The following is a 24,184-nucleotide window of genomic DNA, read 5'->3' on the forward strand; positions in this document are numbered from 1 at the left end:
TAGTAACAGTCTGAGTAAAGATAGCTCGAGGTTTTAATTAAAAGGGTCTATAATATATAAAAATTTAACTACGTGACCTCGAGGCTTTATAACGACACGTACTGTCTTTTAAAATGGAAGGAAACTTTCCATAAATGTAAAAATATTACGCGTTAATATAAAATTCATTTGGGAAATGTCCAACTCCGTATAGCTTTTAGTCACGGTATGCATGCTACTACTGGATACGCTGAATTTAATTTTAAAAGGTTATCTAACTTATTTTGCGGCATATAAAGGGGTTCTACCCCGAGTCTTTTGTCTTGCAAATCCTCTCCCGCAGTTAAGCGCCATTTAGGCCTAGTAGGAATTATTAACTTATCGCCTTTTATAAATATATTTCAATTCCATTATCTTCAATAAACTATATTTAAATTTAAATTTGATTAGGTTCTCCAAAAAAAATCAGGAAATAATCTAGAGCATTTTATAGACCGCAGTGAGATTTTCTATTGAAAAGACTATAATTTACTGTTTTAGTGTTGGGACAGTTTATTCTGAACTAACTAAACAAAATGTAGCAATTTTTAAATTTTTTCCCAAAACCAATGAAATGCCAACATCCAGGGGCAAAACCGATAATGTATTTCCTACCGGCCCCTGTAAAGCCTTTACCCGCAATACACCAGTGTACCATAATTTTTTATTTTTTTCATAAAATTTGAGCTTTTTACGTAAATATATATAAAAGCCTATACTTCCTCATTGTATTAACCGCAACGGTCTTCTCTAATAACCATTGATTAACATAGCGGAAATAACTACTTCGAACAGTGAATATTTTTTTACCCACTAAATCAGTGAACCAAAAATTTCCCCGCGAAAAATTAATGTCCACGCACATAGTTTTGGCTGGCGCGTCTTGGTTAAGCTTAATGACCTGAAATCCCAAAGCAAGCCTTCATTAGACACTAATTAGAGGTAAAAAGGCAGTAGGGACTTCTTCCTCCAGAGAAAACCACCCGTAATTTGCTCTGAGAACAAGGGTTTAAGTATGAAGTTTGGTTTTCGTCAGGATAGGTTTTTAAGGTATTGCAAATTGAAATTGCATCATGAAGGGTTAGGACCGCGCGAGTAAGTCCCAAACTTTATCAATGAATGAGAAATTACTAGATGGCTAAGAAATAAGGTACGCTAAACTAATTACACGCTTAGCTAAACATATCTCTAGCTTTATTTTTAAACCAACCCTACAAGGGCGAAAGGCCAGATAAAAATCAAGGCCGTGTATGTGTTTTCAAAAATGATCTTTGTGACACTATGGATGAACTTTGATGTGTTCTTTGGGTCAAAATGAGTGAAAACTGTCAAAAGAAAAAGGGATACAGGCTCCCAAACACTGATGAACTTCAGGACACCCATGTTCTTTCAGTCTTTATTGCCACTAAGTTCTACCAGAATTAAGATAAGGGACTAGAAGTAATGTGCTCTAGCATTGGTAATAGATCCTGGCACAAGTGAACAAATTTGAGGATTTTATGCCGCTTCCATCGCCCCTACACTAGAGAGAAAAAATTTATCGAGTTCCAAAAATATTTCCTACCCCCTTCCCCTCAACCTAAAGCAGCGGAACGCGGACGCGAGTGCTTGAATCTAGTTCGGCTGTCTACCGCCGCGAGCATCTCACGTTTTGGGAGGAAAATTCAGAAACCGCTACCAGAGGGCCAACCGTTGGTGTGTTACCAAGGATATTCACTTTCGCCAAGTGAAGAATTTGGTTACCTAGATACTTCTAGTCCCTTATCTTACTTTTGGTTTTACCCAAATAACACACCATTTCGTTTATGGCAGACTTATCATAAACACCCTGTATAGTTAACTATATCTTTGGTTTCTAATAAATACTTTAGGTTTCTTGGAATATTAATATTTGGAACGGTCTGGCCTCAACCTTACTTCCTAATTGAATAAAATTGAAATTTCATCGAACTAAGGAGAAATAATGATATCTAGTTCTAGTAAGGTTTCGTTTCCTAGTTGAAATGATTTTCAATTGAAACTCCTTAGGCTAAGACTAATATAATAAACGAATTCAGTAGTTTTTCACTTGGAGAATCAACCAAGTTCAATGCAAATATAAAGGGTTTCTTATATAATGGTGTAGGCTTCACACGCGGTAAAGTTTCATCTTGGAAATTTAAACTATATATATACAACAAATTTATTCAAATATGCTTAGTCTCCAGAGAATTTTGGTGAAGAATTCTGGAATTTTCGTCTTTCTTTCTATGTATATTCCGTTGCAATCTTGAAAGCGTAATAAATTGGCTTATTTAAGATTAAAAATTGTCCATCTTAAGATTGAAATGGCAATAGAAAGTTAGCTGCTATGAGAGAAAAAAAATCACTGCGAAATTCTGTGAAAAGAACAGAGACCTACCAAGAGGTAACTCACTTAAAACAAATTTCAACCTTCAACGAAAAAAAAATATATAAAACCTTAACCATAAGTTAATAAGTAATGTTCCATAAGTATAACACGTCCTATACTTCGTAATGCTAGTCTTAGACTTACAGGTCGAGCTAGTTCGAGAACGACAAGCGAGAATTGCGTGTCTACACTCGGTTAGTTTTGGAGGACCTCCATCTTCCTATTTAGTCTTCATTACTAAGCCTTTGACAGTGACCGCCTCACCAGGCGTCGCTTTACCTCGAATCTATGACCTACCTCACTCACTTCATGACCAAGATCTCAGTAACCAGTGACAGACTTATGAAACATAACTTATAAACTTATGCTTAACTATTGACAGTAAACCAATAAATTTTGAGTAAAGAACTTCTAAAACCGTCTTAAGAACATAATCTTTCATTATTCAACTAAAGAAAAATATATTAACACCAACCAAGAGTGAAGTACCCCTCGGATAAACATCGCCCAACAATTCCCAAAGGCTGGGATTGTATTCTTTCACCGCAATTGTGAAAATATTTGCACGAATCCAGGCTACTTCCTCGAAAACTTGCCAGAAACTCTTTCTGAATTTCTTCAGAATTTAAAATACGAGATCCGGCCTATCCGAAATATTTTTATTTTTTCTTTAAATTTTAGACTTCTGGGGTTTTTGGTTACATCAAGAAGTGATATCTAGTTTATTAGGGAGAAGGTATAAGATGCCAAAATCCCAGTCCCCCTTTCAAAATTCAAGGGGGACGTAAAAGAAGGCCGGGTTATTTCGCCTCTCCTCAGTCGGAAAATACGTAATTTTCGTCATTCGCGTCGCGCTGACGTGAGTTTTCAAGAACCAATGAGATGCTGGTTGTAATTTAGAGGCGGGGATTAACTCCGGACCTACGTTTGGACTGGAGATAAAGCGGAAAATGTGGCGAATTTACACCTTCTCCCTAATAAACTACTTTTTCACTTCTTGGTTACATATAATGATAAACTAATATTACCAATTGAGGATCTTAGATGGGAATAAGGAAAACTGGCAAGCTCCTTATCGAGCAAGGAAATTAGAATTACTATCATGGTAATACCAAATTTTATTTCAAAGCTAGCACCGCTTCAAGCTAGGTGTAATCGATCCATCCCGGTTGGTTATATCACAAAATTAACTTTTCATTTTAATAAAGTTTGCGGGCTTTTAAGGATAATTTAGGGAAATTATGAACAAACAAATTTGTAAAAATATCTTTCAAATGAAATCGGACGTTATTGATTGTAAAATATACTGAGATGATTCAAACACTCCCTTAAGCCTAATGCACTTTATTGAAAAGGCCAAGGCCTAACTACATCCATAGAAACCAGCTACCCCTTTATGTATAATTTAGTTCTAAAAATATACTATCGTTTCTCTTTATGAATATTTAAGCAAGTATAATGTAAAAAGCCCGGGAATTCGAGCAAGTTATACTAGCTTATTTATTCTTTAAAAAAAATGTAATGCTCTTTCTCGGGCTCTAATAAAAAGAAATACCGTAATAAAATTGCAATAAACCCGATTTTAATGCTATACTAGAAGAAATGCATTGCATTATACAGGTTGGAAACCTCCATAGCCGAGTAGTCTAATACGATGGTGTTATGCCAGGAAATTTGAAAAGGATTTACAGTAGCTAGTGGCGAAATTGAACTAGTACTTGCAAACCAAACTTATGCAATACGTGACCGTAATCTCCACCTTAATTTGCGTCGCACTGTTTGACGTGATCACATATTAATTAAGATATGGTCGTGTAAATCCATACCAATTATACCAGGAATGCATACAGGTAACTGGAATCATTGTTTGCCTCTACATAATTTTGTTCAATTGCTAGAATTGGTTTCACATCTCAAAAGGAAAATATGTGAAATTTATCTGAAATCCTTTCACCAAATTTTTTAGGAAATTCTGGTACAAATGGCGCTGCGTTTCCAGGCATCATTGAATTCAGTAGACGAATTCAACGTTTTATCAATTTTTCCTACGCGGTCCTCTTTTATATCGAGGTTTTTTTGTGGGTTCTTTCCATATAGTCGATTTTTGGGCTTTTTATTCCGAATATAACTGATCAAATAAAAAAACCACTTTGAAAAAGTATATAGCGTTTGACAAAATAAAATTTGAACTTTTGAAGTGTCTATATAGGTGGGTCTTTTAGGGTCCCTGAAGCGAAATGTAAAGCTCTGGTTAAGGTTTAAATAATCAGGAACTGATAAAACAAGGCTCATAGCTACAAACTAAGTCATTTTGCACCATAACATATCATTTCACCTTTAATAACTTGCTAATAGAAGGCAGAACATTCTATTGAAATGTCCCTCAATATAGACAATGTGCACTCAAGGGACTATAGAAATTCCCCCTCCCCAGTTTGTTAACTTTAACTGCGCATGCGCTTAATGGTTGCCAGTACTTTGTGACTTTAGCATCTCTTCGGATTTTGAACTGAATCGAACAGAATACTACAAGCTTTTCAGAATCTATTGTATGATAAACGCTTTGATGAAAGAACATTTTTTTTTTTAAATTTTAATCTCATGAAATTTAACTTTGAAATTAATATTCGATCAAAGGCAGGCGAAGAGGGAGGCATTATTGGAACTTAAGCTCGCAATTTGTTACTTCAGGGTAATTACTGTCATAACAGAGTTGGCTAACGAAAGGTTATGACCTTAAAAGATTATGTATACTTGATTGATTATATGGATTCAATTAACGACTCGAACCCTTAAAGGAACAGTGAAATAAACTAAGAAGCATTTTCTTGAGGTCAAGCAAAGTTCTCTTGGACGATGGCGATCTGTATCTTTGATAAATGTTTCGTAAAATAATTCTTTCGGAAAAAGTAAGCCATTATTCTTAATAGCATTATGGAAAATATATATGCCGGATCATAACTGGAGCATAAGTTAAATTAAAACTTTTCTAGAGCGATAGGCAGCCAATTTGACCGCTGACCAATGACCATAGGGGCCCTTATTTTTGTACCAGAGAATGATTTATGGGTAAAAAGGAAACTTCTGACTTTCACGCACCTTTCAATGGAAGAGGAGAGAGAGCTTATCTCAACTTCCTCTTATGATCCAAACTAGGAATGCATACAGCTAATAGGAATCATTGTGTACGTGCCATTTTCTTAACGTACCTTGCGTGCGAGCCTGACCTCGCGTTGTTACCAACCAATGAAACTACAGTTAGAAAGACTCCAGACTTACGAGGAGTGACGGATAGTAGGTCGGGATAACAAAACCGGCATTGAAATTAACATGGGATATAAGGGGGAAGCATTATTCCAATTAGCGGTATGCATTCCTGCCCAAACTATGAAGGATGGGGAGTTAAAACGATTAGGTCCATTCCGTCCACTATTTCCAGCGGAAAATCCGGCTAACTTCGGTAAGGTAAAGGCAAGGGTTATTTTACTAGCAAACTAACGATATTTGAATTATAATGGCTTGGTAAGGCGATTTCTCCTTTAAGGCTTAGGAAACGCGGGTACCAGGCCTAGCTGATTTTTAAAGCCATTTTCAATGGAATAGACAATTCCATCAATTACTTGTAGACAAACCAACGCAAAGGGTCAGAAGTCATCTTAGCTTCAGTAGAGAAATCTAACTTTAACTCTTGATTGGTTTACCCGTCTTGGAAAATTTAATGCATTTGTCAATTTAAAATTATTTATCTCCAAAACCAAATTAAAGTTAATCATATTTAACTGGTACCTTCAGATGTCGTCATTTCACCACACTGACATTTGAACTGAATTGAATGGTATGTCAACTAAAATGCATGATTAATAGACATATCTAAAAGGCTTACTCGCTTAAACCATCGTCCTAATTAATCCCAGATATATGACGTATATAGTTTAACTTGAGTTTGTTTACTTGATACGTATAACTCGGCAGATAGCTTAAGTCAGGCAGCCGCTTTGCTTCGGGGCTCGTTGTCGTTAATTAAAAGTTTGATGCCAGCTCTTGTCACCGTTGGGTGAGGTTACGTAACTGGTCTCTTGGGGGAAGGCGTGGTTAAGTGGGTTGATAGCTTAGAATGTACAAACAGTAAGTACACTGACCACTTAGGGAAGACTTGTCCTATATAGAAGATACTCTAACGGTTAAATTAATTAAAGAAAAGTTTTTAGTTAATTTTAGAGTGCAAAGCTGAAATTTTCAGTAATAAAACAAAAAACGTGGCTATTTTGAATAGTGGTAATGCATTTGAAAAAGAAATAAAATACTCCTTAATTTCATAAATTTTAAATATATTTAGAGTGCCAGTTTCAAAATTTTAAGTTAGTAAAAAATTTAAATGGGCTAGTAATGGCACGCGATGTTATCTGTTCATAGATTCTAATACCCTAAAACGCCAGGATTTGCCATTAGGGAGTCTAATGCATTAGAAATTAAAATATGAATTAATTATGTCAAGAAAATAATCATAATAATAAATGAGGAAAGAGAAAACTAATTAAAACAAATCTTGAAATTCTGAAAAGAATTCATTAAAAGGTAGCTGAGGGGTAAAAGTCTTCATAAAACCGGTTTTCTTTCTTTTTTAATAAATAAATTAACTTGGATACTAAGATTGGATTGTTGCATAACGCTATAATACTTTCAATAAGTATCATTCTTCCGTATGGGCCTATGGTATTGGTAAGATAAAATTAAAGATACTATACGCCACACCTCATAATTCTGACGTCTTTTTAACTGTAATTTCATTGGTTGCTGGTAGCCAGGTTAGGTACTAGTTGTGCACAAGGTTCAACGAGCGGAGAGATACATTATTCGCATTGTTAATATTCATCATACATAATGATTAGACTAGCTCTTCCCACAAATTCGCCTAGATACATAGAGTGAAAATGGATTCACAATGATTCCATTTAGCTGAATGCATCCTTGACTTCAGGGTTTACTTAGCCTGAGCTGAAATATTTTCTTCTAAGACAAAATGAGTAATTCTTACAGAAGGCAAAAGCCCTTGGGGTTTTTGAAAATTGTCCTAGATTTTAGGAAGTTAGCTTGAGCACTTCTATAATAAAGCTGGACATTTCTTTAAACAAGGTCTGATAACCTTAGGCTAAGGCTCTTAAATCATAATTGCTCTAGAGTTACGAACTTTGTTAAGCCTTTGCTTAGACAATTTGCTTCCGAGGTCATTTCGCGCAAACTTTTAGGGATGTTGCTGGCTCTTTTTACGGGGTTAAAGTTCAAGCGAACGTCGGTTAGAATTTGCACCTTGCAGCTATATTGCCAAGAAAACTAAAAACTTCTATGTCAGTTTGTTTTCCATTTTCAGAAGTTGACTTTACTGTTATTATTTCAGATAAGTTTCTAGCTTGTTTGTGATGGGTCAGTAACCAACCAGTGGCGAGTGGTTTTGTAGAATGCCCCGAAGTCAATTTTATATCGGTAAAGTTTCAAAGCTACCTCGATAAAAGTAAACGTTATATAAAGTTTCACTTCCATTGTTGGTCAATGAAACTCGCTCCATTAAAGTTTAGGTCAGGCTTTTGGTTAAAACCAGGGATAGATTTAATTTTAGAAGTAGGAATGGAGAACAGAGTAATCTGGGTGCGCGTCAAAGTCCCGGACCCCCTTCCACGGGACGGGGGGGGGTATTAAAGAAGAGGCGGTTCATAACGACAGAGGTAAAAAGGAATTACATATTTTTACCGTCCCCGTCAGCAACGTCATCAAAACGTAGTTTAAGCGAGCCAATAAGAAGATTTAAAATTTTTGTTACGTATTGGAGGGAGGAGCTCTATACGGGGCTATGAGTCTGACTGCAGTAAACACTAACCGTTCTCCATTCCTACTTCTAAAATTAAATCTATCCCTGTTAGAACTAAACCAATCACATCTTGATAACATTGAACTTAAATTTAAATTTCAGCCGAATATTGTATATTCAAAAAATCAATTTTTTTTTTCTAAATTTTCAAAGAAATATTTAAATTTTACCAGATCGTGACTTGCAATAAATCTAGAGCTAAGCCTAACGATCACCCTAAACCTCGTACTTCAAACCACGGTAGTTGGAACCGGCTTTGATCATAATTGGTCCTTGTTCGTGATGAGACATAGACGAATGGGATTAAGAGCAAACAGGTATCTCGTTAGGCCTAAATTAATATATTCAGGTGTAACGTTAACGACTTCTAAGTCTTTAGGGACCGGTGTTATCTTGACACTAATTTCAATAACAATTTACAATGGAGGAATTCTTCAGACCACAAAAGCTTCCTTCCCTATTGTTCGCCTTTGGTTTTAGCAAGTTCGACGGATAAAACTTTTAGAATAATATTTGCATAAGGAAAACCTCATTACCGAAGATCCCGAGTTAGGATGAGTAGCGGATTTAGGCATAAGCGTAAAATGGATCAGAAACACATTAACTTGAACAAAACATTTTCATTATAGCTTTCCTTACTATAAGATTCCCAAGGACCTCTTTTTTGGTGCTTGAGGTACAAAGGACCCTTTAAGGGAGTTAATACTGAACATTGATAGGGTATGGTAAAAACCAAGGCGTTATACATGGCTCCAAAGTGACAAAGTCCTTTGGTTTAAAGCCATATCCAACGTATTTGTTGTCCACATACCCTATCAATGTTAGGTCAAAAGACAACCAGACTCTATTTTACAACCCGATTTTTGAAAACTGTGTCAATTTCACACCCCAACAAAGTCAAATTGGTTTAATAATAAAGAGAAAAATGTTTATCGCACTCACCATTCTTCTAGTTGGGTCAAAATGTCCATGATATGTTCCGGATGTAAAGTTGGCGTGATCGCGACGAAAACTAAGGTCCAAGGCGTGGACACGTAAAGGGTCCGAGAAGGTAACGCCTCTTAGATGTTGAAGATTTTGATCCGAACCAATTACTTCACCACTCATTAATAACCTTTCACTACCGCTGTCAAGACTACTTCCACGACGACTTTCATTCATGCTGGTCCGAGTAGTTGACCCGTACTGACCCGATTGACGCATTGTACTGGTTAAGCGTTCAGTGCTGGCCCTATAGGTGGCCACACTTAATTTCATCGTGTCACCAGGACGATTCTATAAATTAAAAGACGTTTACGAAAATTAGATCCATAAACTGGTCAAAATTTCAAGATATCTCTCGAAATTGACTTAATTTCCAGAGATATAATGGTTATGATGTAAATTGTCTATTTGTCACTAACACTCCTTAGTTTGCAAAACTTAATTAGTAATTTCAGTTGTTGCGCTAACTCCAGTATCACTACTCGAGTATTTGTTAAAAAAATAAAAGCATATTGCACTTTTGGTAAATCAAAAAGTTTTTGAGCTTTTTTAAGTCCTCACAAAGGTCTAATTTGACCTACTATTAACTTACTAGTTTATTATGAAGGGTGACTAATAACTAATCAGATTTTAAATTAAATTAATGCATTTAAAAGATAAACTACATCTATAACCAAAACGTTCAATTTTCAAATCGAAATAACAGATTATATTGCAATATGAACACTACCCAAAATCAAAAATCGTTTTATAATCAACGCAATATATTTTAATAAAAACTTGTTTCATCGTAGCTTAATCATTTGAATAAAACTAATTAAACGCGAGTCAAAATCAATTAAAACTCACCTCCGATATCACCCGTTCATTTCCTGTAGACTAATATTCATTCAAATCCATAATGATTTCGCAAAAGTAGAAATTCCTTAGAAAAAACACTGCAAACAAAATCCCTAAAAAATAAACTCAAATACGTTAGGTTAATTTGTTCAGTATTGGGGGGAGGGTTATGGGGGGGAGTACGCGTCATTAATTAATTCATTAAGAATAGTATATGGCACGTTACGTTTGACCGGCGTGTCCGTGGAAAAATGAGGAAATGGGATTTTGATCCTAGAAGCGCGCCAAAACGCAACAGCTATGCGAGGCTCGGTAAAGGCGAGTGCCGTGAGATCAGATGAAGCTCGAACCAGAGAGAAATAACCAGGGGAGTTTTGCAGGGACCAAGGTGATGCCACATTAAGAGGTTTGCGCTGGGATGGGACGCCGGATCCTTGGTGTGGAACTGGCAGGAAGGGGACACGATGGAGAGTTTGAGGGACCTTGCATTCGAGAGAAGAGAATGATCCAGACTTAAAAGAGAAAGCGAAGAGAGAGATCTGGCCAAATTTATCAGTCAGCTTTAGTCGAAGTGACATCGTTTTGATAGGTGGATTTTTTACCTCGGAATTGGAGCCTAACCAAGGGGTCAAACACTATAAGGAATGCATACATCCAATAGGAATCATTTTGTAGCCAGCCATTTTCATTCAACGTATCTATGTAGATTTTGTTTGAAGAGCTTGACCGTTGCCTACGTTAATCAAGGCCTGTGCGCGGTAGGGGCGACTTTTAAGAAACACGACTTCTTATTTTCTCCCTATTTTACCGCGAAATGGCATTGATAGCCAATTCCAAGTGTGAGAAAATTAACATTTCAAATTCCTTAAGTCCACCTAATAGCGCTCTCAGGTGAGAGAATTTTCAACTTAAATTGCCAAACGAAAAATAAAAATCGGCGCCGCGCACAGGCCTTGATTAACGTAGGCAACGGCTAGAGTAATCATTATACACGACGAATTTTACCTCGCGAATTTATAATCTATCTCACAGCGCGGTGAACCTTGCGCGATCCTAGGACCTCGCGTTGCTTGCAACCAATAAAATCGCAGTTAGGAAAGACACCAGCAGAATTATGAGTCGTGATGAATACGCAGTTCTCAGGCCCGGTATACCCACAAAACCCGCGTAGACGATATCATGGGATATATGGGGGACACAATTATTCCTATTTGTTATATGTATTCCTACACTCTCTACAAAATAGGCGATTATAAAAATGACGTTTAACCGGGTGCGCGCGCAAAAACGCGGGAGGGAAAAATGACTTTCATTTCTGATTTCCCTCCCCCCCCCCGGCTACATATTTTGTATTCCTTGATATATGATGTTGAAACCAATTTTGTAGAAAAGTTAACATTCTTAAAGCGTTTGTTAAGAAGGAAACGGAGGGTGGGTAAAAAATATTTGAAATACTTCACAGAAACGTGACAGAGGAAATGAGTTAGTTCAGTTCATTTAAAAAAGATGGTTTAGTTTAGATATTCAAAGCTAATTTACTCCATTTCCGATTGATTGATGTAGGTCCAAGTATTGATTATTTGTGAATTGAGAGCATTCAGCTGCTCTGACAAGTTGACAACCTCTAGGGATTTCCCTGGAAGAACTATTTGGATAGAGTTAAGTCGTTTCAAAGTTGGGGGTTCAGGTGTTCACCCCTTGAAAATAAAGGTCTATTTTAGTTTTTGTATTCCAAGGTCGAAAATTTAATATTTTTTTTCTTTTCAAAGCTGCTCATCTTCACAACCTCTGATTGATGCGTTGGTTGTTTTTAAACCGGAAGTTACTGATAGTTGGAGCATGGCTGGAGAATTGGCGCGAAAAAAACATTATAGGCTTTATAGGATATGCTACTCACTAAGGTTAAAAGCTACTAGTACACGAAACCTAGCGTGAAAAATTAAAAATAGTCCAATTTCATTTGATACTAAACTATGCTGGACATAGAATAAAGCAAGGCACCAACGTATTCTGCTGAAAAATGATGGAACTTGTTTTTCTTATGTCTAGTAATTTTTCCACGGTAGGGGGATTTTTAGCGCTGGTAGTCAGGCGGCGCTAGAATCGATTAATATAATTTTAAGTATAGATAATTTTATTTGTGTAAGAAGGACGTCACACCCTCCTCAGCTTTGCCATGGTAAATTACGTCACAAATCGTATCTCTTAGCTCCTCCCCTAACCCAAAGTTCTCTTTCGGGAGTTGCATACCCTACATGTATCTCTTCCACTCTCATCCTTTATCCATGGTTGTAGCCTCTGGGATACCTTCATCTATAATGGGTTTTCTTTCTCACCGAGCTGGTTTAAAAGCAGACCTAAGCCTTTGGTAAAGGTACTGATAGATCCGACAACAATAGCCCGGTTATTTATAGAGTATTGTCCAAACTATTTTTGATGAAACTTTGATTTACTGGCCATTTATTTTTACTTTTACTTTAGTTCTAAGTGTAGATTCCCTTGGGACATTGGGACAAGTCATGTGGTTATGATATTGCCTTGTCCTCTATGTCACCCGATGAAATAAGCTATCAAAATAAATCGTTGCAGAAGGTTACCTTAATTTAAGATTAAAAACATTTTCAATGATGCCTTTAAAAGGCGGAAGAATATTAAAATAGAAACCTAGACCTTATTTCTACTGTTTAAATGTTATAAAATTTAATCTGCATAATAGAATTATGGGATATATAAAAGTAAAAAGAAAGCTGGAAGCCCGATCGATATATGGCTAGCAATAACCTGATACATTGCACCGGCTTTATGCAAATATAAAATTAATTTATCTGCGGAGGGTTGATATAGGCCTAAATAGGCTAAATTTAAATATGAGACTATATACTTGACCGAAATTTTAATAAAAAAACAGATGTGATACGGGCCAAATATGAGGCAAATACTGCCTTCTACCAGGATAAATAATTTTAAATTAAAAATCTAATTAATAATTTAATTTTAGTTTCATCGTTAAGCCTAACATTTTGGGCGCACGTGTGAAGTACAATTTTAAAACTGGCGCGAAATTTTAACCGCGACCACGTCTAATAGGAGGCGCTTAATAAGGGAACGGCACGCGATTGGTCGAAGAGATTCTGGCATCTAATACTGTACTTGGAAGCTTTTGTCACTCAGAGCTCACTTTCCGAATGGCAGAACATCAAAGTGCATTATTGCTTCGAAAACAACTAAATGGTATGGATATTTTTAATCTTAATTAAACGAAACGTAAGGCTTAATTCGGGGGAAGAGTAAATAATGATTTCCATTGGTTAAAAATTCGATAATCTCGTTTTAAATTTCTGCGTACTTGAGCAAAAAACACCCCAAAGAAAGACCCTGAGCTGCATTCTGAAGCGTGCACCTTTTTTAGGCTTACCATTGATTTATATTAAAGGCAAAAACAAATTACTGCATATCAACAACTAAAAGATATATATCGAAGCCGCGCGTGTTTTTAATTCGTCCGCAATTATATTTAACTGTTACGTTAAATTTGAATTTAAAATATATTTATACTTAACGTCGCCTATTGTGTTATTGATCTATGGCCTAGGCTTAAGCTGATAAACATAAGTGGGGATAATGTTGAAATATTCTCTTATTTCCAAGAAAATGTTTTGTGCATGACTAACCTTCTTATACTATTGAAATTTCCACACAAAAGAAAGTTCTACACCTAATTTGACACAGTCTTAAGAATAAAATTAATACCTACAATATTTAAATATGAAAATATTAATTTCCTTGTAAATTAAGGTCATTATATTCAAATTTCAAGGTCTCTGGGTTTGGGTTTGGGTTATTTAAACTAGTATTATTCCTGAAATACCAATGAACACATTTGTTATTAGGGCTAATTTCAGTTCATATTTAATTATTTATGCAAATTAGACCTAAATTCTACATAATTAAACCCTAAAAGTTTATAAATGTATGTGTTATTGTCAGACCTACTTCTAAACTTCTTTAAGCATTTAAGAACTTAATGTACACTCAAATTTAGTTTAAATAAAACTATTTAGCTCTGTTTAAACATGGTTTCTAACCCAAAACAATGCACAGTAGTTTAGTATTGATTATAATGTAGCTGTAAGTCAGTTTTGTCTATTTCTCATACCTTTACACGGGGTGGGACATTTTAAATCAGTTTGTTTGATAATAATACAATTTTATATGACTTGTTTCATGTCTCTAATTTGCATAATATTTTCTTGACCAGAACTCAAGAAAAACCCAGTTGAAGGTTTTTCAGCGGGTCTAATTGACGATAATGACATATACAAATGGGAAGTTTTAATTATTGGACCTCCTGACACTCTATAGTAATTATATAAAGTTTAATTTCAATTAATTTAAAAACTTCAAAGCTGATGGAAGGTTTTTTAAATATTTTTTCAGTGAGGGAGGCTTTTTTAAAGCTCATCTTTATTTCCCTAAAGAGTATCCTTTAAGACCGCCCAAAATGAAGTTCATAACTGAAATATGGCACCCTAATATAGACCGTAATGGGGATGTTTGCATTTCTATCCTACATGAACCGGGAGATGATAAATTTGGATATGAGAAAGCCTCCGAGAGATGGCTACCTGTACATACTGTTGAAACCATTCTCATATCCGTTATTTCCATGCTCGCTGATCCTAATGATGAATCACCAGCTAATGTGGATGCAGCGGTAAGAAATACTGGTTGGGGATATGATAGAGCCTTTAATAAGCTACAAAATGAGACAAAGAACGTCTAAATAGACCAAAAATTAAGAAAGTTATAACCATTTTTCAAATTTGGTGTTTGTGGATGCAGTGGTAAGACAATTACTAGTTGGGGATATGATAGAGCCTTTAATAAGCTACAAAATGAGACAAAGAACGTCTAAATAGGCCAAAAATTAAGAAAGTTATGACCATTTTTCAAATTTGGTGTTTGTGGACGCAGCGGTAAGACAATTACTGGTTGGGAATATGATAGAGCCTTTAATAAGCTACAAAATTAGACAAAGAACGTCTAAATAGACCAAAAATTAAGAAAGTTACGACCATTTTTCAAATTTGATGTTTGAAATAATTAAAAAAAAATTTTGTTTTTTTTTATAATTGCAGAAAGAATGGCGTGAAAGTTATACAGAATTCAAAAGGAAAGTGGCGCGGTGTGTACGGAGAAGTCAAGAAGATGTATAGGAACTAATTTAATTGGTACATGTATATTTTCAGTTCAAAAACAAATTCTTTTGTGAAATGTCGAAAAAAAAAAATGTTTTCCCCCTAAAAAAAAAAAAAAGTTTTTGCCATTTTTTGAGTAAAATTTAAACATATTTCTTAACAAATTTGTGCTCATTTAACTTACCAATTAAACAGATTAAATTTTTAATAAAATTTTTTGGTTCTTTTTACTTTTAAATGAATATTCAGTATTCAGAAGAAAAACAAATTCATTTTATGTTTTTCCCCATTTTTTTTTTTTTTTTTTTCAAATGGGTATGAAAACAATTCCTAAGGTTTTTAACCCTAAAGTTTAAATTATATTCCTATTCATTGTAGTAATAAGCCTACAAAATAGTTTTAAGCTTTGTTTCTTAAGGGTTATTAATATCCAATGACAGTGTAGCCAGAAGCGCGGGGAAATATTGACTTTAGAACAGTTTTACAATACTATCATACTATATAAAGGGGGAGGGCTGACTGCGCATGCGTCTGAGTTTTCTTGGCGGTCGATAAGAGGCGAGGACTCCGAGGAGTGTCGTCTCTTCTGACTCTTCTTGTCAGTACTTGGAGGGAAGGAACGGTTGAGGAATGAGTAGTCCGAATTCGGGGAGGTTGCCTCGTAGGGCAACTACTAATTCAAAACTAACCATGTTGCGCTTTAGGTTAAATTAAAATTATATTTAACAACCCCGAAAGTTCAACTTTAACGCGGATCTCAATTTAGGCGGGAAAACGTTTTTGGCGCGTAATTTAAACGCGCGAGAAAAACCCGCGGTGTTTTCAACTAAAGCGCTGAACATAAACTACAAAAAATATATCGAAATGTGAGTACTTGAGTCTTTTAAATCAATAATTAGTTCTAAATTATTCCTATAAAGTCATTAATTTTCAATGGGCGGGTGTCACCGGTTCGTTAGGCTTAAGTAGATTTTATCGATTGATGGATAAAAACGAAAAAGCTAAGCCTAACTCTTGTCACCGAAACACGTGACTATGTTTACTTTTTTTCCCTCCCTTTTATTTGGTTTTTACACAGTCAGTGTAGATTTAAATCGGAAATAATAGATTTCGTCCCGTAATTAATTACTCTACCCTATTTACTTGCGAATAAACTTAACTCCACTCATTTTTATTTTGTTAAGCCTAATTAGTATTTCAACGAGACAGGTAATTTTACAAAAATGGGCTTTTCTTACTCAGTATTATAATGTATTTCTTCGCGATTATTATTCTTTATCTTCTCTCTCAAACGTCCTTGAGATGAGGGGGCGGAAATTTTGAATTTAGGACGTTTTTACTAGCGAAGCTACATTTTTCGAAGATGAGGGGACACCCTTAGGCAAAAGATGAAACAACGCTAAAAACGTTGACTCTCGCTCTCTCTCTCTCTTCTTGAGCTGGGAAAATCTTCCCAAACTAATCGTTAAAATACTCCCGGTCACGTGATAATGGGGGTCAAGTATCAATCAAACTATTCCCCTCTTTTTTTTCTAGTAAGATATTTTCTGAAATAAAATCTTCACTTACTCAAATGACACGTTACGAACATAAAACGCTTCTTCCAACAACAATAGGGGATAAAACTATCTAAAATTGGGTCTCAAAAATGCGGTTTAATTATCATCTCGTTAGAAATTCCTAACAGAGCAGTTATGTAACGGTTTTAGTTATTTTTTCTCTCTTTTGACAAATATCCTGTTAAATGCCTGGTTTAGCTGATTAAACAGAATGGAAATAAGCCTACCCCCATACAGTTCCGTCTATATAATCATGCCATAGGTTTATAAGCTATGTTCCATAAGTGTGAAACTACCTATATTTCGAAATGCTAGAGAGCTAGTTCGAAAACGACGTGAGAATTAACTACACTCGGTTTTACAGTCCATCTTCCTAGTGAGTTTGTCCAATTTGTACTAAGCCTTTGGCAGCGCCTCACCAGGCGTCGCTTTACGTGAATTTGTGATGTTTCACCTACGTAACTTCATGACAAGCTCTAAGTAAATAGTGACAAACTTATAGAACATAGCTTATGAACTTATGATCATGCTAATATAAAGGGCTTAATTACGAGGAGCTACACTCTAAGCGCAATAGTTGTACACTCTGTACCTGTACTAAATGGATTACGCGTTATCTTTGTAAGCTCTACCCTTGAGAATGATGCTGTAATATATGTACGGGAAATCTGAAAACTATTCTTAATTCCTCCGCCCCCATTTTCTCAGTTCTAACTTCAGTGCAGTGACACCAGACCTTCAATGAGTCAGTTTAATCAAAGTACTAACTTTAATTAATTTAAACTGAACTACTAGCCTTTCTCCCCTAACTTAGTGTCTTGCCTATTAATGTTAAAGGTGCGATTGAAAAATCCATTGCCAAATCCCATCTGGGAGTTAGCCTTCAGAGGTGAACTTCGGTACGGTTATAAGCATATGTTAGTTCGTGTCTTGCACAATTGCAATCTTTTCAAGTAAAAGGGGATTGTTGCAATTACCCCAGTGTTCCCAGATCATAGGTAAATGTAAACTTCTCTATTTTCGCTACGGTTATAATTAAGCATATGCCAGTACGGGTCTTGCAGAGTTTTAATCTTTTATTAAAAGGGGATTTTTGCAATTTTCCCCATTGGCGCCAGATCATAGCGGAGGCAAGACGTGCAGTATAGAAATTATGATATTATATTTATACATTTGCGTATAGTTATTACCAATGTTAACAATAAAACACGTACTTTTTATATATATTCGGAAAAAGAAAGGGGGAATACTAAAACTAGATAAGTTTTAGTATATAAAAACAGAGAACACCTGTATACGGTACGTAACTTCAAACTTATTATAATTGCAAAAATATAGCGAAGAATTACATAATGACGCTGTTAATTGCCGGGGAAACGAAGTTAGATAACGTTACACTCGTGATCATAAATGTTCGTTTTAATGAGTTTTTAAACGTGACATTTGTGACATCTTTTAATGAGTTTTTAAACGTGACATTTGTGACATCTTTTAATGAATATACCTGTAGGCTTTCGACTAGCGTTTGTAATGTACCATATTATCATAAGTTCATAAGATATGTTCACCATAAGTTTGTCACTGGTTTGAAAACTGGAGCTTGTCATCAAGTGACAACGTAGGTCATAGATTCCTCTAAAGCGAGGTACGCCTGGTGAGGCGCTATCAAAGGCTTAGTACAGACTAAATAGGAAGGTGGATAGTGCAAAACTGACAGAGTGTATGTATAGACATGCAATTCTCGCTCTTCGTTCTCGAACTAGCTCGAGCTGTAAGCAGGGTTCGTACGGAATCAACCTGGATAAGTCAGGGATATGAAAATTAGGGGAAAAAGTCAGGGATTTAAAAGTTTTTCCTAAAACGTCAGGGATATGTCAGAGATTTCGTTTGTTATATCAAACCATGCTTCGAGCAATGCTAAATATGAGACAGGTGTGATGAAGTGGGCTCTGGTAAACACCTTAAAATGGTCAGGGATATTGCCAAAATTTGGTCAGGGATAACCTGGAAAAATCAGGGATTTTCAGTGTAAAAATTTCGTAAGTCTATAGGACTAGCATTACGAAGTTTAGGTAGTGTCATACTTATCCTATTATAAACTTATGTTTATAACAATAGTCTCTTTCATATTTTACTAGTCAAGCGCGCTTCTTATAAACTTGGGATCCATCCAAATTAAGCGAGATATTATTCATTTTTATAACGAATATGAAATTAATCATATTATAAGCAGGTGCGTAATTTGCTATAAAAAAAAGGAAAAACCGTTTTCTTCTAGGATAGCCTGAGTAGTGGTATAAAAAGTTTTACACAATACACTCAAATGCTCAAAGGCACTGGAGAAGTTTTATCTAGGTACCGTATCTTTAGTTATGACGTTAACAGTTATATCGATAAATACCATACCCATCCGTGTAGATGTACAATTTTTACTTTCGAAAAGCTATTTCAATTTCTAAGAATGTTTAAAAAAATTTATCTTTGTGTAGGTGTAACGAAAGGATTTTGAATACCACGTTACTATATGATTCAATAACTTTTGTTGAGCTGTACAGGGTGTTTTGTAAAAGGTCCATCACAAATTAGGGGAGACGTTCTTTGGGTCGAACATTTTCTATGACCTCTTCACGTTGTGATAAAACTTTGCAAAACACCCTGTTTATTAAAAACTTTATCGAAATACGTGAAATAACTTGACCCTCGCGTTAGAAAAACGTGTGTTTAGCGCGAGATTTTCATCTTCAAATTAGGCTTAGCAATGTATAATTTCTTCAACTTCATAGTTGCTAGTTAGAGACTTCTCTAAATATGAAAATGATAGTCAAAATCGAGGGGATAATCACTCACGGGTAAAGTTACAGCATAAGAAAATAATATATAGCTCCCTAGGGAGCTATATATTATTTTCTTATGGTTACAGAGTATACACCGATTACGCTGAGTGGTTGCCCTCTCGGTCAAAGGTTACGGCGAATCATATACCTCGTGATGTATTATTTAACCAATGACATTGACCGTTTAACTGCTAATAGTCACTAAAAGGACTGTGAAATAAGGTTAATTAACTTAAATTCATTAATTAATTTAGGTTAATTAACCAATCTAGGTTACCTTTAATTTTATATTACGTGTCGTGGGATATTTTAGGGATAAAGGAAAATGTATATCCTTGAAAATTCTAATCTAAAACAAAACAGCCAATCTTAATCTTATATGAAAGATTTCATACAGTACCACTTTATAAGCTATTTTTATAGTGCAGATGTGAATTCAAGATCACGCTAAAATGCGTTACTTCGTTTCATATCGTTTCAGGGATGTTACATTGTGGCTGAACATTGCTAGCAACTAACAAGTGAAAAATTCAGGCTTGCTCTAAACGTTAACAACCATTCGCAATAATGGCTTCTTATCTTTGGAAAGTCGATTCCAAGACCTTCATGAGATTGTTCGTAATTTTCAACGTCTCATTGGCAGTTTACAATTTTTTAAGTTTCCGTATTGGCGGGGAGAACCGGACACCGATGCCTCCTTGCGCCTTTGAGGTCAGTTCGAGCACTAACAATATAAACAATCAAGGACTACCAAGTCCGGTTCTGGCTCAAGTAAAACTTCATTCAGAAACATTTAACGTCCAAGTATCGCAGATTACTCAAGACGTTAGAGTCAACGCGTCAACGCGAGCCATAGTAACGCCACCGGAAATGACGCGCCGTGGACAATACTTCGTAGTGACCAATTACATCCCGGCAAATCATACCTACGTCGGTTTTGAAAGCGTGACGTTAACTACTCAAGGAACATTCAATTTTTTAAAACATTCCATCATTTTATGTAAACGTTGGGAGGGTCCCATATCGTTGTCCGTTTACGTCGGCAGCGGTGGTCGCGAATTAACGCGAGCTTTAAAAGTCATAGGTCATTTACGACGGTGTAATCTTTGCGTCTACACTAACATCTCGTGGCATTTGATCTTCGAAGGGGACGGTGTTTGGCATGTCCCGAAAACAAACGCTACATTCGAAAGACGCCTCCTTAAAGCAGGGATGGCATTACCCTTATGGGTTGAACCGGGGCAGGAGTACAATTGTACGGCGTTGGAAGCCACGACTATGAATTTTAAGAACTTCACGCGCGAAGCCCCGCGTCAAGTTGGACGCGGTTATCCCATAAACGTCGCGAGGAACGTAGCGAGAACGTCCGCTAAAACAAAATACATCCTAGCGTCGGACATCGAGTTGTACCCCAGTGTTAATATAATTCCGAGGTTCCTAAAGATGGTATCTATGGAAGATCCTAAACAGGACATTCCTCACGTTTATGTCCTACCCATCTTCGAAGTGAACGCGAAGGAACCGCCACCGGAGAATAAGACCACTTTAGTGAGACTTTTAAACGAGAAAAAAGCGATTTACTTTCATAAATGGACGTGCGATTCGTGCCAGAACTTTCCAGGGCGTCCTAATTGGCCCACTGTCCTTCCTGGACCGGAGTCATTGGGTATTCACACGAAAGCTAAGAGGAATAGAAGCAGGAACAGTTGGGAACCCATTTATATCGGGACCAATACTGACCCGTTGTACGAAGAACAACTTTCATGGGAAGGCAAAAGGGATAAAATGTCCCAGGTAAGTTTATTTAATAACTCTCCATCAAGGGTAACAATAACTAGTGCGACATCTGACGTCGCCTCTTAGCGCGAGGGAAATAACCTAAGTGGGCGAACTCCCGCCAATGCGCGTTGGTCTATCTGCAAGTTATTAATGGAAGGGTCTATTATATTCGAAAGAAATTATATTGTCAGGGATAGATTTAATTTTAGAAGTAGGAATGGAGAACGGTTAGTATTTACTTCAGTCCGACTCAAAGCCCAATATAGATCCCCTCCCTCCAACACGTAACGAAAAGTTTAAATTATCTTATTGGCTCACTTAAACTACGTTTTGATAACGTTGCTGACGGGGACGGCGAAAAATACGAAATTCCTTTTTAACCTCTGTCGCTATGACCCGCCTCTTCTTTCATACCCTCCCCCCGTCCCGTGGAAGGGGGTCCGGGACTTTGACGCGCGCCCAGATTACTCTGTTCTCCATTCCTACTCCTAAAATTAAATCTATCCCTGATCTTACTCAAAATAAGTGTTCGGTCGTATCTGTCCCACCCTGTATCTGAGGGACAAACTAAAATCCCCTTATTCTGAGACGACTGGTTTTTTTTTCTTTCTTTCTATTCTATCCTAACTGGGTTTTATTACACTATCCCTTTATTTATTTATTTCTCCGTGAGCGGGTATAGAAAGGGCCCCGTTTGGAACTATACCACATTGCATGGCTTTCAGTTAGCGAAAACCCTTCCAACTTTTGCCCCAGCGGGGCTTCGAAAAGCGGCACGGTCGCTTCATTGTTAGTCTCGATGCTCGGTTTTCAGTTCGCTAGAACCCTTTTCTCTGGAAGTCGGCCTTAATTGAGCGATTTTTCTGAAAGGTTTTTCTAGCTAGTAGTTACGACGATCTATACAAATATTTTGAGTCTCAAAGCTTTGTTTGTTAGTTATGTAAATATTGACCATTGGGAAATATTGTTACCTTTCAGATGTACGAAATGTGTCTAATGGACTACACTCTTTATATTTTGGACAACGCATTCTTAGTACACGCACCGGGTATTAAAACAATCAATAATTCAGACGAGAAACGTCGGGCGCCATTTATGCGTAAAAACAATGTTGTTTATCAAAAAGCAGTGTCGCGTATCAGAACCAAATACCCAAACTCTGGCAAATTAAATTGTTGATAAGATATAAACGGGTTTAATTAGATTTATAATTTAAAAACTATAGTTTCTTCTTCCTATTTATCTATCTAAATTAAATACAATTATCTTCGATATCTCCTAAAACTCTAAAACAATCGCAACAAAGTTTAGAATACATAAATAATGAATGAACATAGTCGTGCCAGAAGGGCTGCTATTATTCCCCAAAAAGGACGAGTTTTATCTATCCTAGAACACCCGTCCATCAATGGCTTAAAGATTGTAAGTATGTTAAATTAAATCCTTGCAAGAAGCGATATCTAGTTTACTAGGGAGAAGGAATAAATTCGCCACATTTCCAGCTTTATCTCCAGTCCAAACGTATAGTAGCTCCGGAGTTAATCCCCGCCTCTAAATTACAACCAGCATGCATCTCTTTGGTTCTTGAAAACTCACGTCAACGCGACGCGAATGAGGAAGGAAAATTACAGTCATATTTTCCGACTGAGGAGAGGCGAAATAGCCCGGCCTCATTTTACGTCCCCCTTGTATTTTGAAAGGGGAACTGGGACTATGGCGCGCGAATACTTAGGAATCTTATAACTTCTCCCTAGTAAACTAGATATCGCTTCTTGATCCTCGGGTAACTTTCCGACCTATTAGCCTGACCCTAATTACGTCATTTAAATATTAAAATATAGTAAGGAGTAAAAGTTACGAGTATTATACTAGGTTTTCCACAATGCCATCATCTAATGCCTAGTTATTAACGTAACCTTGGTTATATAAGTTTCTAGAAGTTTGAACTGCAGGAATAAAGTTTTTGGATAAGAATAAGATCAACTGTCTTCACGTTAGACGTTAGACGCTCGCGTTTACTTTTAACTAACTAACTAACTAACTCATAGCTGCCATGCCATACTTCCAACCAACCAACGTAAACCTAACAGACAATTTTCATAATTTATTTCATTTTTAATTTATGAGGGAAAAATATAAAGTTATATTTTTTGTATATTAATTAAGTGGTTCAAAAAAACAATTAAAAATGCCGCGCTGTCTTTAAATGTGATAATTCAAAAGATATATATGCAACCATTCAAATTTTTGGAGCCAAAAAAAAAAAAAAATACACACCACTAGTGTTTGTTTGTTTGTTTACCTTGAGAGAAAAATCGCCATATTTTTCACTTCCTATTTTTAAATTTTGTTTGAAAATTGTGAATCAATTTCACTACTGTCAAACACAAACGTTGTTTAATTTAAAATGTTTAAAGAAAAATACAAATTAATTTTGTAATCATTGATTGTTTGTTTGTTTCCTATATGAAAACTTCGTTTTTAAATATTTTCGAAGTTTTCAAACCCAAAAAAAGAGAGAACAGTATTTGAAACGATTAAATTGATAATATTTTGTTTTTGTCAATTGTTGTTTTTTGATTTCATTGGTTTGAAAAAGGGGGTCACAAGTTTGAAGTCATTGTTTCAAGAACTAGTTAGTTTCTTACAATAGGGGTCTTTGCAAAATTGCGTGGAATTCCATAGTGTCTAATCTTTAAACTGCGTGTCATTTAAAT

General features: G+C 36.0%; 3 protein-coding genes across 5 annotated transcripts in view; 2 read left to right on the top strand and 1 right to left on the bottom strand.

Moving 5' to 3' along the window:
• LOC149651398 (uncharacterized) overlaps positions 1 to 14,361 on the bottom strand; it is a 79,723-nt gene extending 65,362 nt beyond the window's left edge. For both annotated transcript variants that reach the window (XM_089848294.1, XM_089848293.1), the window contains exons 1-5: positions 13,513 to 14,361; positions 10,700 to 12,664; positions 10,324 to 10,636; positions 10,107 to 10,210; positions 9,216 to 9,548 (exon numbers count right to left, since the gene is read on the bottom strand). In XM_089848294.1, the coding sequence (XP_089704420.1) occupies positions 9,216 to 9,530 (315 nt within the window). In that variant the 5' untranslated portion in view covers positions 9,531 to 9,548; positions 10,107 to 10,210; positions 10,324 to 10,636; positions 10,700 to 12,664; positions 13,513 to 14,361. The remainder of the gene's footprint in view (positions 1 to 9,215; positions 9,549 to 10,106; positions 10,211 to 10,323; positions 10,637 to 10,699; positions 12,665 to 13,512) is intronic.
• Positions 13,201 to 15,508, top strand: Ube2g1 (ubiquitin-conjugating enzyme E2G 1). Its single transcript, XM_089848299.1, has 4 exons — positions 13,201 to 13,328; positions 14,356 to 14,458; positions 14,535 to 14,811; positions 15,236 to 15,508. The coding sequence occupies exons 1-4, from the start codon at positions 13,283 to 13,285 to the stop codon at positions 15,311 to 15,313; spliced, it is 504 nt and encodes a 167-aa protein (XP_089704425.1). The 5' UTR covers positions 13,201 to 13,282; the 3' UTR covers positions 15,314 to 15,508.
• Positions 15,509 to 15,853: 345 nt separating this feature from the next.
• LOC149651403 (beta-1,4-glucuronyltransferase 1-like) lies at positions 15,854 to 24,033 on the top strand. Of its 2 annotated transcripts, XR_016371196.1 has the most exons (4): positions 15,854 to 16,161; positions 20,170 to 21,482; positions 22,446 to 22,889; positions 23,309 to 24,033. XR_016371196.1 is itself a non-coding variant. In XM_089848296.1 (3 exons), exons 2-3 carry the CDS (start codon positions 20,256 to 20,258, stop codon positions 22,644 to 22,646), a joined length of 1,428 nt encoding a protein of 475 aa, XP_089704422.1. In that variant the 5' UTR covers positions 15,854 to 16,161; positions 20,170 to 20,255; the 3' UTR covers positions 22,647 to 24,033. The 2 variants fall into 2 exon arrangements, 1 of the variants encoding a protein (XP_089704422.1); XM_089848296.1 differs by having other exon boundaries at positions 22,446 to 24,033.
• Positions 24,034 to 24,184: the final 151 nt, after the last annotated feature.

This window comes from Phalangium opilio, unplaced genomic scaffold (assembly GCF_054372755.1).
Source record: "Phalangium opilio isolate 3A_F unplaced genomic scaffold, DU_Popi_V2 ptg000082l_1, whole genome shotgun sequence".
NCBI lineage: Eukaryota > Metazoa > Arthropoda > Arachnida > Opiliones > Phalangiidae > Phalangium > Phalangium opilio.